The 18,186-nt window shown below is 40.7% G+C and overlaps 1 protein-coding gene across 2 annotated transcripts in view; it reads left to right on the top strand.

The window, feature by feature from the left end:
- The window catches only part of kif17 (kinesin family member 17), an 83,993-nt gene extending 75,158 nt beyond the window's left edge, over positions 1–8,835 (top strand). For both annotated transcript variants that reach the window (XM_072586753.1, XM_072586756.1), the window contains exons 12-14: positions 1,794–1,864; positions 7,046–7,163; positions 8,592–8,835. In XM_072586753.1, the coding sequence (XP_072442854.1) occupies positions 1,794–1,864; positions 7,046–7,163; positions 8,592–8,800 (398 nt within the window). In that variant the 3' untranslated portion in view covers positions 8,801–8,835. The remainder of the gene's footprint in view (positions 1–1,793; positions 1,865–7,045; positions 7,164–8,591) is intronic.
- The last annotated feature ends 9,351 nt before the right edge of the window (positions 8,836–18,186 follow it).

Below are 18,186 nucleotides of genomic sequence, written 5' to 3'. Positions count from 1 at the left end.
ACTTTTAACTCCAAAGTAATCTAATTCACTGTGTCTATCATTTCATTCTCAGGAACATTGCATCCAACCATCATGTTCCAAGGTCTTCCCAGGACTATTCCACTCAAAGTAAAATATGAAATTAAAAGTCACTTTAGTTATAGGGGTTCTCCTTAAACTTAAAAAAATCACAAATTTCAGAATTTTGTAACAAATCTTTGAGGCCCCATTATTTACCACACAGAGTCTCAATAACTCAAAAATAAACAAAAGTCCATTAGTGCACAAACCTAATCACTTCGAAAACTGTATTTAAAAGAAATCGCTATGACTACATAAATACTTACAAGTTAATTATTTACTTCAGACACATGGAAAACCCACCACTTGCTAACTCAAAAACCACACTCAATTGGACACAAACTAACATTAAAAATCATAATCCATAAATCAACAGTCTTTTTCACAATTATTATAGATTGATTTATCTAAATAAGAGAAAGGGGAATCTCCTATAATTTAAAATAGATGAAGGAATGCCTGAAACCTAATGAAATGAAGGATCATATGATTGGTATGTTAATAAAGAGTTAACTGTGTATGAATCAGTTGCATAAATATTAGTAGCTACTAATCAGTGGTGAGGAAATGTTATTGTTTATGGCAAACTGAAATAAAGCTCTTGCAAAAAAAAAGGATGTTGAATTCTGTTTAAAAACTATTATCTTTTGGACTATAATGTTGTGAATATCCTAACAGTTTTTCTCAGAACTAAACTTAGAACACAGGCTAACTTTCATAGAAAATGGAACTAGCAGTCAGTGAAGGTGTTATTCATACACTTAACTATGACAAATAGTAAATTGATTATTGGTATGTTTCCTGGAAAAGGAATCCTAAATAGCTAGAGTCCAATTGAAATAAATGTTAAGGATATCTGGAAAGAGAGTTTAGTTTTTTTCAAGTGCTGGCTTTCATATTGGAATAGTGCGTAGAGCTCGATGGAGCTGAAATATCCAGGATACCTTAAATCAACAACCAAGCTGCCAGGTTTTAAAAACCAGAGTGTTATAAGTTTGGATTGCTTAAAATATTGCAAACATTAAGGATTGCATAACTGATTATTTTCTGTACTCTTTTGCATCAGGCTAATTATAATTATGGCGAGGAGTATTAACAGATATTTTTATTCTTAGTGATACAAGTTGGTAGATTAGATTAGATTCCCTACAGTGCAGAAACAGGACCTTCAGCCCAACAAGTCCACACCAACCCTCCGAAGAGTAACCCACCCAGACCCATTTCCCTCTGATTAATTCACCTAACACTGTGGGCAATTTAGCATGGCCAATCTACCTAACCTGCACATCTTTGGACTGTGGGAGGAAACTCACGCAGACACAGGGAGAATATGCAAACTCCACACAGACAGTTGCCCGAGGCTGGAATCGAATCCAGGTCCCTGGTGCTGTGAGGCTGCAGTGCTAACCAGTAAACAACCGTGCCGCCGGTAGTGTGGTGGTTTCTATCTTTCATGTTGGAAGGGAAACAACAGTAGGGAAACTGCAATCTCTAGTGCTAACGGTCATGATAAGCACAATTATCAGTCCACCAACCTCTGATTCCCTCCATGCTTCTATGTGCTAATCAGAGAACCAGGTCGACCTTGGAATGGTCTTCTTGTAATATAAACTGTAATAAGGTGCACAAAAACCATTCTATTTTACTAAATCGACCAGAAATGAGAAAATTTTGGATAGAAATAAAGTGCTGCTTTTGTGTTGTACAAGTTAACTTCATTTGTTCTTTTTCAGCTGGCTCTAGTCTAGCACCAGCAAAGCAGGGGATCAGAGTCACTACAAATGAAATTGCAGATTGCTCAGTGGTAAGTGTCATCTACAAATTAACCATAATTATTCCTGACAGTTGCCACCCAGGTGGATAGTGCTGTTAAAAAGGCATATGGTGTGTTAGGTTTCATTTGTAGAAGGATTGAGTTCCGGAACGACAATATCATGTTTCAACTGTACAAAACGCTGGTGCGGCCACACTTGGAATATTGTGTACAGTTCTGGTTGCCATATTTGGGGAAGGATGTGGAAGCATTGGAAAAGGTGCAGAGGAGACTTACCAGGATGTTGCCTGGTCTGGAGAGAAGGTCATATGAGGAAACGCTGAGAGACTTGGATCTGTTCTCATTGGAAAGAAGAAGGCCAAGAGGGGATTTGATAGGGACATAAAGATAATCAGAGGATTAGATAGGGTAGACAGTGAGAGTCTTTTTCCTAGGATGATGATGTCAGCTTGTATGAGGGGGTATAACTACAAATTGAGGGGTGATAGATTTAAGACAGATGTCAGAGGCAGGTTCTTTACTCAGAGAGTGGTAAGGGCGTGAAATGCCCTACCTGCTACCGAACTCATCTCTGCATACCTCGACACTGTCCTGTCCCCCTTAGTCCAAGAACTCCCCACCTACGTTTGGGACACCACCCACGCCCTCCACCTCCTCCATGATTTTAACTTCCCTGATCCCCAACGCCTTATCTTCACCATGGACATCCAGTCCCTGTACACCTCCATCCCCCATCACGAAGGACTCAAAGCCCTCCGCTTCTTCCTTTCCCGCCGTACCAACCAATACCCCTCCACTGACACCCTCCTTCGACTGACTGAACTGGTCCTCACCTTGAACAGCTTCTCTTTTCAATCCTCCCACTTCCTCCAAACCAAAGGAGTAGCCTTGGGCACCTGCATGGGCCCCAGCTCTGCCTGCCTCTTCGTAGGATATGTGGAACAGTCCATCTTCCGCAGCTACACTGGCACCAGCCCCCACCTTTTCCTCCGCTACATCGATGACTGCATCGGTGCTGCCTCATGCTCCCACGAGGAGGTTGAACAGTTCATCCACTTTACCAACACCTTCCACCCTGCCCTCAAATTTACCTGGACCATCTCAGACTCCTCCCTCCCCTTGCTAGATCTTTCCATTTCTATCTCTGGTGACCGAATCAACGCGGACATTTACTATAAACTGACTGACTCCCACAGCTACCTAGACTACACCTCCTCCCACCCTGCCCCCTGTAAAAACGCCATTCCATATTCCCAATTCTTTTGTCTCCGCCGCATCTGCTCCCAGGAGGACCAGTTCCAATACTGTACAATCCAGATGGCCTCCTTCTTCAAAGACCGCAATTTTCCCCCGGACGTGATCGACGATGCCCTCCACCGCAGCTCCTCCACTTCCCGCTCCTCTGACCTTGAGCCCCGCCCCTCTAATTGCCACCAGGACAGAACCCCACTGGTCCTCACCTACCACCCCACCAACCTCCATATACATTGTATCATCCATCGTCACTTCCGCCACCTCCAAATGGACCCCATTACCAGGGATATACTTCCCTCCCCTCCCCTATCAGCGTTCCAAAAAGACCACTCCCTCCGTGACTCCCTCGTCAGGTCCACACCCCCCACCAACCCAACCTCCACTCCCGGCACCTTCCCCTGCAACTGCAAGAAATGCAAAACTTGCGTCCACACCTCCCCCCTTACTTCCCTCCAAAGCCTCAAGGGATCCTTCCATATCCGCCACAAATTCACCTGCACCTCCACAAACATCATTTACTGCATCCGCTGCACCCGATGTGGCCTCCTCTATATTGGGGAGACAGGCCGCCTACTTGCGGAACGTTTCAGAGAACACCTCTGGGACACCCGGACCAACCAACCCAACCACCCCGTGGCTCAACACTTCAACTCCCCCTCCCACTCCACCAAGGACATGCAGGTCCTTGGACTCCTCCATCGCCAGACCATAGCAATACGACGGCTGGAGGAAGAGCACCTCATCTTCCGCCTAGGAACCCTCCAACCACAAGGGATGAACTCAGATTTCTCCAGTTTCCTCCTTTCCCCTCCCCCCACCTTGTCTCAGTCAAATCCCTCGAACTCAGCACCGCCTTCCTAACCTGCAATCTTCTTCCTGACCCCTCCGCCCCCACCCGCACTCCGGCCTATCACCCTCACCTTGACCTCCTTCCACCTATCACATTTCCAACGCTCCTCCCCCAAGTCCCTCCTCCCTTCCTTTTATCTTAGCCTGCTGGACACACTTTCCTCATTCCTGAAGAAGGGCTCATGCTCGAAACGTCGATTCTCCTGCTCCTTGAATGCTGCCTGACCTGCTGCACTTTTCCAGCAACACATTTTCAGCTCGTACCTGCTAATGTAGTCAACTCAGCCACATTAGGGAAATTTAAACAATCCTTGGATAAGCACATGGATGATGTTGGGATAGTGTAGGGGGACGAGCTGAGAATAGTTCACAGGTCAGTGCAACATTGAGGGCCAAAGGGCCTGTTCTGCGCTGTATTGTTCCATGTTCTATGTTCCATGAAATGCCAGAAATACATTGTTAAACTCAACTGACAAGTTACTCGAACATTCATAATACTGAAGCAGAGGTATTAAGTTTCGAACACACAGTCTATTCTGAGGAGCAGGCTGAATTGTATTCAGGCTTGGGCTGATGTGTGGCAAGTAAGATTTCGACTATAGAGGCTTTAACTAGAACCATCTCCCTTGACATAAAAGAACATTACCATCGCTGAATTACCTTCTGTCATCAATCTGAAGGTCACCATTGGCTGGAAACTTAACTGGACCAGCTGTATAAATATTTTTGGTGTACTGTGACAGCAGTGTGTGGCAAGATGCATGGCAGTAATTTGCCAAGCTGCCTTTGACAGCACTTCCTTAACTGGTGAGCTCTATTACTTAGAAGAATAGGGCAACAGATGCATGAGAATAGCACCACCTCCAGGTTTTCCCACAATTTATACACTATTCTGATGTGGAAATATATCATCGTTCCTTCATCTTCGCTGTGTCAAAATCTTTGGATTCCCTCCATAATAGCAATGGGGGAATGCATCCGCAACATTTACTACAATGGTTCAAGAAGGTGGCTCATCATAACTTTCTCAAGGTTAATTAGGGTTAGACCACAAAAAAGTGGTTTGCCAGTGTTGTCCACATTCTTGTAAATGAATAAATGAAATGTATTTTTGTGCAATGATTATTCAATAAGATGTTTTAAGAAATAGAACATTCTGTCTGGAAAATACTTTAAGAAATTACAGATAAAATAGATTTTAAAAATGATGAATAAAATGTTGCAGAGTGTAAGGACTGAGCAGTGTATGCTTCACTGTTTTGGAAGCCCCTGGCTATTCAGAAATTCATCTTATTGGCATTTTATTGCCAAATACATTGCCAAATACATAGGATATCAAACACATCTCTAAGTTAGTGGATTTCAAGCTCCTGTGTGCAGTTAAGACGATGACTTGACTTCAGAAATACTTAGTTGGCTGTATTATGTTCTGAGGTGCCCTGAAATGATTAAAAATGTTTTATAAATTTGCCTTCTTTCTGTAATGATCGGAAAATTGGTCAAATCTAGTAAGGTTTTTCTGCACTGTGGATGTTGCAGTTCAAGAGTTATATGAATTAAATTTCTTCAATACAGCAATTTGCTGTTTTATCCTACAGTAAAGTACCATTGGGCAAAGATAATTAGTGTTAATTACATGAATCACTTTCACCTAATCTACATAGGAACACACCATTTCCAAGTTCACTTCCAAGTCATTCACCACCTTAATATATCACCTTCATCATCACAGTGGGCATACCTTCAGCCACATTGATTGCATCCCATGAGTGAGCAATTTACAAAAATGTCTAGGTCACATTAAAAGAATCCCGAAACTTAATCTTTTTATGATAGCAGACACGCCTAGTACAGCTGCATTGGTCATGGAGGTACAGTTATGAAAGATCGGTCTTCTGGTGCAAATGTCTGATGAACAACACCTGAAGAAGGTGATTTCATGGTGTATTTATGATTTGGAGGTGATCATCAGCAAAGTAAATATATAGACTGCTTAAATGTGACTCTGAAACAGTGTGAATGGATGTCCATAAATTGAAACAATTTCCTCAAGATAAAGTATAGTGAGAAATTAATCTAGAGGCATGTTGCACTACCGATCCTGAACATCAGCACCAGCTGAGATGTAACACTTGAAAATATCAAGATTTTGAGTCTGGTAAATATGGCATTTACTGTTATTATCATTCTGAGCAAAACCAGGTCCCATTGGTTACTAGACAATTCAATGCAGCACGGTGGCTCAGTAGTTAGTACTGTTGCCTCACAGCACTAGGGACTTGGGTTTGATTTCAGCCTCAGGCGACTGTCAGTTTGCACATTTTCCCCATGTCTACGTGTTTCCTCCAGGTGCTCTAGTTTCCTCCCACAATCCAAAGGTGTGCAAGTTAGGTGAATTGGCCATGCTAAATTGTCCATAAAGTTCAGGTGCTTTAGTTAGGGGTAAATATAGATTAATGGGGAATGTGTCTAGGTGGGATACTCTTTGGTGGATCGGTGTAGATCTGTTGGGCCAAATGGCCTGTTTCCACACTGTAGGGATTCAATGATTCTTATTCACTATTGACGTAAATAATTTTTAAAACTCATGTTTAGCCTGTTAAATAGTAGTCAGAGTTTAATTTTGTTGATGCTCCATTACTTAGCACAAGGAAATCTAGAGTCATAGAGATGTACAACATAGAAACAGACCCTTTGGTCCAACTTGTCCATCCCGATCAGATATCCTAACCTAATCTAGTCCCATTTGCCAGCACTTGGCCCATATCCCTCTAAACCTTTCCTTAGAGATTGGAACTACAGTTTACTGTAAAAGGTCTCTGTGGTACAAAGATAAGTTTATGTTTATTAGATACTGTTTACATGGCTGACAGTTTTGAATTTAAGTCAAACTAATCTAAAAGAATGAATAGCAAACCAGCAAATTATATGTTTTTATCATCAAAGGCAACTTTTTCAGTGCTGGCTGCAACTCAAAAAAATTATCTGTCATGTTCCAAATGGGTAGCTGAATCTTGAATAACAATTTTTAAACTCAATTATTCCAATGCACCGTTTTTGATGTGTTAAGGATGAAATATGTTTTCAAATATCATTACTGACTTATAGGAAGAAGACCGTTACAGGCAAATGCTGAACCGCAGTGATAGTGAAAATATTGCCAACAACTATTTCAGGTCAAAGCGTGCTAGTCAGATCCTGAATACAGACCCTGCACGAAGTCTCTGTAAGTATTTTCACAATCCATGATGAAAACAGTAATACTAAACATACCATTGGGAACTAGTTCAAACAATATTCTTTCCAAGAGGAAATATCAAAACTCAGATGCATTGTGCCAGCTTAGAAAGTACCTTGGTGAGGATACCTTTTATCATTACGGAGGATATTTGTCCAAAATGCCAATAAGTAAGTCTTTGAGCTATTTGACCTTTTAGTCCAGTAGTAAATCTCAGCACATTGTTTTTACAAAGCATGCTGTGTGAACAACCATCCAATCAAACTACTGAAATTTTGGGCCAATTCTTGGCTTAGAATTGTGCTAAGTAATATGACAATGGGTATTAATATACCATCATACCAGGAAGCCTGGAAGGAGGCCATGGTTCTGTCAGTTAAACAAGCAACGGGATATGAGATCCAGATGTGTTTTGAGTGAATGCAAGGGTCTAGCAAATGGATTCAGGAATACTTGATAGTGGTGGGTCTTAAGATCACTGGGGAAATGATCCTGAAATCGGGAATCACTGGAAGAAGCTGACATGTCCTGGGAACAATTGAAGAGGACCCAGAATCAAGGAGGATTGAAAGAGATCACGAGATCTGGGAATGGTAGAATGAGACTCTGAGGAGAGGATCCTAGGGTCCAGGAAGCCAGCACAGAAGTTTAGAACTTTTGGAATTAATCTTTCAATATATAGGATCCCAAGTGCATGACCCTACTGAGGGAAAGCATAGCTTGGGAGGTGGAACCCATACCATCCTGACTCCATTCAGACTGTTACATCCATAATTGTTTCCTCAACAAAATTCCAATACATTATCAATCTCTCCACATGATCTTTTAGATCTACAGGTTCATCTCTCCCACCAGTCTTTCTGTTTTTGCATTCCTATCTTAAGACATTTAATGGTAAAATCTTCTCAACATATATTTAGAGTACCTGCCACAGTTAGTGCTATTCACAAGTACTGCTTGTCTATGAGGAATCTGAAGCAGAAAGGGAACAATGATTAATAACTAAATCTATATCAGTTTGATGACTTGGTTTGTTCATGCAGACTTTTGGATAAGCAAAGAAATATCAATTTCTCCAGGACAAGGGAGCACATACCCTTTCTGGTGATTTTTAAGAATAAAATTACAAGTTTTGAACTAGCCAATTAATTAAAAACAGTTTTTGTATTAGGCCTAGTCCATACTGATCAATATTCATCATGGGTATAAACAAATCAGATTTAAATTGTTCCTCAGTTTAACTCAAAGTGTTGGACTCCGATCTGGCCGGCAAGACATCTTAAATTGGAAATCCCTTTAATGAGCAATCTTTGAAGTTGAATTTGGTTAAACTGATCTGTGTAAATAGCTCATGAAGAATGGTGTGGCATTGTGCAAATGACCCTATTTTGTATTTTTTGTTCTCTCCTGTAACAGTGCACAACTCCACATCTGTACATAATGTATCTCTTAACAATGGATCTTCTTCCCATGCTGTCTCCAACTTGAATACAGTGTCTCCAACCCAGCCTCCTGAAATGCCCACACCAAGGCCATTTCGTTTGGAATCTTTGGAACTTCGTGTGCCCTCAGCCAAAACCAAACGCAAGAAAAGCAAAAGCAGTTCTTTCATGGACATTGCCTGATTTGGAATTGTTGCAATAAATTGTTTTTAAAGACATTTGTTGTATTTTTCCCTTCCCGTCCTGCTAATGCTGCTCTATCACCAGCTACTTAGAGGTGTTTGGGATAGTAATAGAGCTACTGTCCAAAAGGCTGTCTATGTAATATAGCGCTTTATTCCCATTTGACACCTCCCTATAAAGATATGTCTGCAATTGAGAAATCATAATGATGCAGGAAACTGATTAAGACCTGTATTGGTCTAATAAATCATACTACTATGCCATCTAATGCTGTTGTTTTGGGAATTTGAATATATATAAAGTGAAATTACAAAAGTCAAAGTTCCATACAACACATTTCATCTTAACAATAGCACAGTTCATGTATTTTAAATTTCACTAAATCTTTCTAAGAGCGTGCAGCTGTTCTCTTTTCCACTCTTCTTTTTATTTCAATTAATTAATTCATCATCCATCCCTACAAATTAATTTTCCAAAACATTTCTGATTTTGTTTATTAAATTCCTTCAAATTAGCCAATCTGACAATGAACCAGTTCTGGTTGTACAGCTATGTTTTCGTTTCTTTCTGCTCAGCGAAAGTTTATTATGTTGCATGAGTCTGATCAAGAGCTGCCACCTTTACCTCTCCAAAAAATGTCTTTACATGTTGATCTTCTGAGCTTCTCTATCTCTTCTAATAGCAAATCCTTTCCTATTGCAGCTTTCAAGAAGTTTGGCTTCTTTCATGCTTAACATTGCTTCTCTCCTCAGCAATTCTGTTTCATGCTCAAGAATGTCCAATATTTCTAACATTATTGCAATATCAAGGGAAGGTTCTTAGAATATATTTCTAACATCCTAACATCTGTTAAAGTTCTCTAACAAGATACAAGAAAAATATTGTCTTCTGATACAATAATGACTTACAATTCTGTTTCTCATCACGTGCCAATATTTCGGACATTTCACACATGGACAAAGTTAGTGTATGGTGAGCAGGAAGGAAATGGATAACAGAAAGGGTGTGGGTATGACTAATGCTTTCTCACCTCTAGTCACAAACCCTAGAAATATACAGGGATGGAGGTAGAGGTCTAACAGTTTTCTTTTTTCATCTAAGTATTAGATTCCATTATAATGCTAGAAGTACTCTTATAACTTTGCACTCCATTTCTTAACTTTTTCTCCTCGCTACATTCTAACTTTATTGAAATTGAGACTCGTTATAGTATCCCATTCAAACACACTCATTCTCAGGAGCTCCTGCAGTTTCATCTTGCATTGCTATTCACCATTTTCTTTTTACTTTCCGGTCTATTGCCCTTTCTGTTTTATTGTTGTTAAACTTGATAATGTACTGCCCTATATCAGGCAAATTGTTTGGCCTCCCTCCGGGTGTCCTCAAGCCGCTACTTCATTGTAAGCAGCTCCATTCACACAAGTTCCTCTTATTAAGATGCTCCTGGTGATGTTGTTTACCAATCTCAAAAACAGTAATTCCAACTGGTCCACTTTTTAAAAACATGTCCAGGCTGGGTATTATGAGTTCACTCTGGGAGCAGGAGCAGGAGGTCAGGCTATGTATTTGCTGTCATTTGTAATGTTACACAGTAATGTTATAAATATCATACATTTTATAAATTATTGTCATTGTATTCTTACATTGTCTGTGATGGCTAAACTGAGCCAAGTGCTCAGAATTCACAAGTAACCAGTTAACTATTGCTGTTCTTTAACTTTGATGAGTATTCTTATAGATCTTTAAATGATTTTGTTAGTAAACATAACAACAAACTGTACCTATCATAGGGTCCAAAATTTAATTCTTGTCCTGAATTATTGTATCTCTGCAGAGTTGTAATAAAGATAATATAGTATTAATTTTATTATCCATGTTTAAGGTAAGGCAAGAGGGTACATGGAATAAATTGATTGTTATCTAATTAACCCTGGCAGAATTCTTTGTTATGGATCTCAGTTGGAAAAAATGGATTGGGCTTGACCATGATGATCCCCCACAGTCAAAAATCCTGCTGTTGCTTAAAGAATGACACCGATGGACTGTACGCAAGGCCAGAGAGGATAGTCACACTGAAGAGTCTGGCTCCAGATAGTACTGGATTTGAAATTATTATAATTTCAATACCTCAAGCTCAGGTGGAACAAAAACACCACCCAGCTTGTATTCCTACCTCAACTTATTTGTAAAATTTGATGAGACCATTTAGACATACAATTGGTAGTGAAGCTTCTCCGGTTAATAGGAAATCCTACAGTGATATTGGGTTCCCAGGGAAGCTCCCTACTCTGTGCTAAATTAGCTAGTCTCAGTATATTTAGGCTGTTACATCTGGCCACAACCCTCCAGGTAAAGAAGAGGAGGATGAAATCAGCTAGGTGGTTGTTCCCACTAATCCTTGCTACAAAGTGCACATGTGCAGAAACTGAATGGGAAAAACAAAAGGCTGTACTACCTTCACACTTGCCACTTGAGCAAGTTCTGGAAGGTGCTGGCACTTTTCTCCCTGTCCTCTAACCATGAGTTAGAGCCATGAGGTAAGGAAGGAGAAAAGTAATTGTGGCAGGTGTTGGAATTCAACGTACATGTGCATGTCCAACTCAGAATAAACTAAACAAAGAAAGAAATGCAGTCAAACATTATGACCCACCATTGGAAGTACACAAAAGTTGTGTTAGTTTTAGGCTTTTGTCATTTTGACTAACAATACTTCAACTCAGACTGACATTTTTTAAAAATAATGACATATGAGTAATATTTTGTTATATTGGAATTTGATTACAGTCACTTTTAATGGTAAATTAAAATGAGATTAGGAGGAAATGGGCATAATTGTTCTTATTCATAAATCTTTAAACTATGTAGTCACAGAAGAATTAATTTATGTATTATGTTACTTAAACTAAATTATTTGTTTGTTTATAACATTTTAAGCTTGTATCTGTACACATTCTCAATAAAGTTAAGAAAAAAACTTGAGTTTTTCTAACTCCTTTTGCAATTAAAAATACATTTTGATGAAAGTTGTCACTGTGGACTTAATAAACTGAACAAATCTAATGCAGTCTCCCTCTTAGTTCTGTATTTAAATGGACCAACTGTGAGATTGGACCACACAGCTTGAAAAGTCAGGTCAGAGACAAGTTAACTAATCTCAATCTCTGAGGATTCAAAGCTGGGGGAACAAAAAGCAGAATCAAGCAGGGCTTCTCCTTCTGTCTTTTTCCTGTGACCGCCTATAACTAAATTTCCAAGTGTAGACTTGCATGAAAATATTGGCTGTGGCATCTAGACTTAGGTACAGTATGGACAATGACTATTTGAGCAAATAAGACTGTAAACCTTAGCATAACCCACCACCTTAATGACAGCAAAGGTAAATACAGTGAAATCGTAACAAATCAAATAACAGGGGATCTATTCATAAATTTGTATTGAGCAAAGCTTTGAGATAACTGGGTAAGTATCCTATGTAACCAGATTTGCCTGCAGACATACTTTCTGAGAAAATGAAAATCCCAAATGAAAGCGTGGAAAAGCAGTAAATATGTGAAAACTCAATGGTGGAATCATTCACTCTTTAGCGATACCCACTAGTCACTTAAAATCAGTGTTTTCCACTTGCAGTTTGACTTCAAATTCTCTCCGATCAACACATTTAACCTTTTCACGGGTTTAGATGGAGACCTTGATATTAAAGGATGGCTTACTTTGAGCTACATGATTTCATGTTCCAGTGTGGCCTAACCGTGGTTTAATTTGTTGCCATAATCATATGACAAGCTTAAATGAGTTTGGCCAATTCAGATTTAGCAATGTGGAACTTCAGCTTATCCCTGGCATCATTCTATTCAATACAACCAAAACTTATCAGTATCAGAATTTGACATCATAATTTTACTTAATGAATATGATGGTCTAGTGGTACTATCACTGGACTATTAATCCAGAAGCTCCACTAATGTTCTAGGGACCTGGCTTTGAATCTGTCCACAGCAGATATCCATTTTTAAAAATGGAGCTAAGAATCTAAGGACGACTGTGAAATAATTGTCAGAAGAACCCACCTGATTCACTAACATCTGTTGGAAGGAAATCTGCAATCCTCATGTAACTGCCAAATCACAACAATGAAGTTGACTCTCAACTGCCTTCTGAAATGGCCTTGTAAGCCACTCAGTTGTATCAATTACTATAAAGTATAAGCAAAGAAATTAAACTGGATGGACAAAGAATTGATCTAGGCACAAGAAACAACAATGGCAAAAACAGCCTTGTTGAGCCTGCAAAGTCGTCCTTAATAACATCCGGGGGCTAGTGCCAAAATAGGGAAGCTGTCTCACAGACTAGTCAAGCCACAACCTTACATAATCATACTCACAGAATCATACCCTACAGACATGTCCGAGACACCACCATTACCATTCCTGGATTTGTCCCACCAGAACTGGTCCAGCAGAGATAGTAGCACAGTGGTCTAAAGTCAGGAGGGAATTGCCATGGACATCCTCAACATTGACTCTGGACCTCATGAAATCTCATGGCATCAGCTTATAAATGGGCAAGGAAACCTCCTGCTGATTACCATTAACTGCCTTCCCTAATCAGTACTCCTTCGTGTTGAACAACAGTTGGAGGAAGCACTGAGGGTGGCAAGGGTAGTGAAGGAATCAAAAAGAGGGGAATAATTAACTTGACCTCAGCCCCACCAATCTGCCAACTGCAGATCCATCTGCCCATGACAATATTGGTAAGAATGACCACTGCACAGTCCTTTGAAGATGTAGTCCCATTTTAACATTGAGAATACCTTCCATTGTGTTGTGTGGCACTATCACCTTGCTAACTGGGACAGACTTCAAACAGATCGAGCAATTCTAAATTGGGTATCCATGAGGTGCTGTGGGCATTCAACAACAGCAGAATCGTGCTCCAACACAATTTGCAAACTCAAAGACCAGCATATCCCCCACTCGAGCACTACCATCAAGCCAGGGGATCAACCCAGGTTCAATGGAGAGTACAGGAGAATATGGAAGGCACAGCACCAGGCATATCTAAAAAATGAGAAGTCAACCTGGTGAAGCTACCAAACAGGATTACTTGCATAAGCAACAAACGAAAGTCTGATGATATCATGGCTTTAAGAGGTAAATTTTGTCCTTGTTTTTATGAAGAGAGGTTGAGACAGAGGTGATGATCAGTCTGCTTAAAGTCAATAAAGAAAACACCTTGTGAGGCATTGCAGGTGTTTTTGAAGTTGGAATAATAGAAGGAGCCTGAATGGATGGGTTCAAGCTTTCACAGAACCTTGATTTTTAGTTTTAGCCTTTAGCAGTTGCTGCTGGGGTCTTAAAGCTGTGTGTTGAAGTTTTTATTCCTGTCTTTGTGACAGCTAAAAGCTGAGATTTTATTGAATTTGCCTTTGTCAAAGGTGTGTTAATGGGATGCTATTATATTGAAACAGTTGATTAGTTACAGTTAATATAAACATTATTTCGTTAAGCATTTCAATAAGTTTACAGTTAAGTCAATTCTTTTCATTTCTTTTTATTTTGTCTGTATTCTAACTATGTCAGAAGTGCCAAGTGGATAAGCCATCTCAGCAATCTCCAGAGGACCCTAGCATTGTAGACACCAGTCTTCAGCCAATTTGATTCACTCCATGTGATATCAACAAATTGTTGGAGACTCTAGGCGCTGCAGAGGCTATGAGTCCTGACAAGACTTATGCTCTAGATCTTGCTACATTCCATCAGTCTTCTCTCCATCATCAGTAAAGTGATGGAAGGTGTTACCAGCAGAACTATCAAGCAGAGCATGCTTAGCAACAACCTACTCAATGATGCTCAGTTTGGGTTCCACTTGGACTACTCAGCTCATGAACTCATTACAGCCTTGGTCAAACATGACAGTTGGGCTGAATTTCAGAAGTGATGGGAAGAGTGGTAGCCCATGACATCAAGGCTTCACCCGTTCAACTGTATCCTCAAGGAGCTCGAGCAAAACCGGAATCAATGGGAATCAGGAGGCAAACTCTCAACTGATTGAAATCATACCTGCCAGATAGGACGATGGTTGTGGTTGTTGGAGGTCAGTCATCTCAGTTTCAGGACATTTCTGCAAGAGTTCCTCAGAGTAGTGTCCTAGGCTTAGGGCATCTTCAGCTGTTTCATCAATGACCTTCCCTCCATCATAATGTCAGAAGTCAAGGATGATTGCACAATGTTCATCACAATTTGTGACTCCTAAGACACTGAGCAATTCATGTCCAAAAGCAACAAAATCTGGACAATATTGAGGCTTGGGCTGACAAATGACAAATAACATTCTCGCTCCACAAATGCCAATCAATGACCATCACCCATGAGTCAATCTAAACATCCCCCCCTTGACATTCAATGGTATTACCACGATTGAATCCCATACTATCAAGATCCTGGGGGGTCACTATTTAACAGAAACATAATTGAACTCACCAGACAAATGCAGTGCTATGACTGCCGATTAGAGGCTAGGAATATTGCAGTGAGTAACTCACCTCCAGACTCTCCACAGCCAGTCCATCTACAATATAGTCCCCAGTTGCTTGGTTGAATCCAACTCTAAAAACACTCAAGAAACTTGACACCAACCAGGACAAAACATCCCATTTGATTGGCACAACATTCACAAACATCCATTCCCTCAACTAATGATGGTCAATAGGCAGCAGTGTGTTCAATCTACAAGATGCACTGCGGAAATTTGTCCAAGATCTTTAGACAACATCTTCTAAACACACAACCATTTCCACTTAGAGGTACATGGGCAGCAGATACATGGGAACACCACTGCCTGCAAGTTCCCTTTCAAGTCACTCACCATCTGAACTTGGAACTATATCTCCATTCCTTCACTAGGTCAAAATCCTGGAATTCCCTCCCTAAGGGGGAGGGGGAGCAACCACAAGTCATGGTCCCCTTTAGGCACCAACGACATAGGTAGGCAGAGAGATGGGGATTTATGGCAGAGATTCAGGGAGCCAGGATGGAAGCTTAGAGCTAGGACAAATAGAGTGGTTATCTCTGGTTTGTTGATTGTGCTTCGTGCTACCGAGGAGTTGAACACATGGCGACAGGGGTGGTGCAGGAGGGAGGGTTTTGTATTCCTGGATAATTGGAGCTCTTTCTGGGGTAGGTGGGACCTCTACAAACAGGATGGTCTCCACCTGAACCAGAGGGGTACCAATATCCTAGGGGGATATTTGCTAATCCTCTTCAAGTGGGTTTAAACTAATTCAGCAGGGGGATAGGAACCTAAATTGTAGTTCGAGTATAGAGGAGGTTAAGAATAGGGAGGTTTTGGGGTTGCAAGAGGGAATCAGAAAGCAAGAAGTTGGTTTGAAGTGTGTCTACTTCAATGACAGGAGCATCCAGAATAAGGAGGGTGAACTTGCAGCATGGGTCAGTACCTGGGATTTCAATATTGTGGCCATTTCAGAGACATGGGTAGAGCAGGGACAGGAATGGTTATTGCAGGTTCCAGGATTTAGATGTTTCAATAAGAACAGAGAAGATGGTAAAAGAGGTGGGGGTGTAACATTGTTAGTCAAGGACAGTATTACAGCTGCAGAAAGCACATTTGAGGACTTGTCAACTGAAGTAAGTATGGGATGAGATGAGACACAGGAAAGGAGAGATCACCTTGTTGGGAGTTTTCTACAGGCCTCTGAATAGTTCCAGAGATTTAGAGGAAACGATAGCAAAGATGACTTTGGATAGGAGCGAGAGTGACAGGGTAGTTGTTATGGGGGACCTCAACATCCCAGATATTGACTGGGAATATTATAGTTCAAGTACTTTAGATGGGTCAGTTTTTATCCATTGTGTGCAGGAGTGTTTTCTGACATGGTATGTAGACAGGCCAACAAGGAGTGAGGGCCACATTAGATTTGGTATTGGGTAATGAATCTGGCCAGGTGTTAGATTTGGAGGTAGGTGAGCACTTTGGTGATAGTGACCACAATTCAGTTATGTTTATTTTAGCGATGGAAAGGGTTAGGTGTACACCGGGGGGCAAGAGCTGCAGCTGAGGGAAAGGCAATTACAATGCAATTAGGCAAGATTTAGGATGCATAGGATTCTGCATAGGAGCCACAGGAAACTGCAGGAGTTTGGCACAGTAGAAATATGGACCTTATTCAAGGTCCAACTACTGTGTGCCCTTGATAAGTATGTACTTGCCAGACAGGGAGGAGGTTTTCGAGCACAGGAGCTGTGGTTTATTAAGGAAGTTGAATCTCTTGGCAAGTAGAAGAAGATGAGGTGTGAAGGCACAGTTAGGGCACTTGAGAGTTACAAGTTAGCCAGGTAAGACCTAAAGAGAGAGCCAAGACGAGTGAGGAGGCGGCATGAGAAGTTGTTGGTGGATAGGATCAGGGAAAACCCTAAAGCTTTCTATAGGTCTATAAGAAATAAAAGAATGATGACAGTAAGATTAGGGCCAATCAAGGATAGTAGTGAGAAGTTGTGCATAGAGTCAAAGGAGATAGGGAAAACACTAAATGAATATTTTTCGTCAGTATTCACACTGGAAAGAGACAATGTTGTTGAGGAGAATACTGAGAAACAGGCTACTAGGCTATATGGGATTGAAGTTCACAAGGAGGAGGTATTACAAATTATGGAAAGTGTGAAAATAGATATGGGCCAGACAGTATTTATCCTAGGATTCTCTGGGAAGGCAGGGAGGAGATTGCTGAGTCTTTGGCTTTGATCTTTATGTCATTATTGTCTACGGGAATTGTACCAGAAGACTGGAGGATAGCAAATGTTGTTCCCTTGTTCACGAAGCGGGGGAGAGATGACCCTGGTAATTGTAGACCAGTGAGCCTTACTTCAGTTGTGGGTAAAGTGTTGGGAACATTTATAAGAGACAGGACTAAGTTGATTAGGGATAGTCAACACAGTTTTTTGAAGGGTAGGCTGTGCCTTACAAACCTTGTTGAGTTCTTTGAGAAGGTAACCAAACAGATAGATGAGGGTAAAGCAGTTGATGTTGAAGGTAAAGCATGGAGTTGAAGTTGATTTAGCAGTTTGGATCAGAAATTGACTAGCTGAAGGAAGTGAGAGGGTGGTGGTTGATGGGAAATGTTCATCTTGGAGTTCAGTTACTAGTGGTGTACTGCAAGGATCTGTTTTGGGGCCACTGCTGTTTGTCATTTTTATAAACAACCTGGATGAGAGCATAGAAGGATGGGTTAATAAATTTGCAGATAACACTAAGGTCAGTACAGTTATGAATGGTGCCCAAGGATGTTGTAGGTTACAGAGAGACATAGGTAAGCTGCAGAGCTGGGCTAAGAAGTGGCCAATGGAGTTTAATGATGAAAAATGTGAGGTGAT

This window comes from Chiloscyllium punctatum, chromosome 16, assembly GCF_047496795.1.
Source record: "Chiloscyllium punctatum isolate Juve2018m chromosome 16, sChiPun1.3, whole genome shotgun sequence".
NCBI classification, from domain to species: Eukaryota; Metazoa; Chordata; class Chondrichthyes; order Orectolobiformes; family Hemiscylliidae; genus Chiloscyllium; species Chiloscyllium punctatum.
Note: the sequence above shows the minus strand (reverse complement) of the source record. Positions and strands in the feature narration are given on the sequence as shown.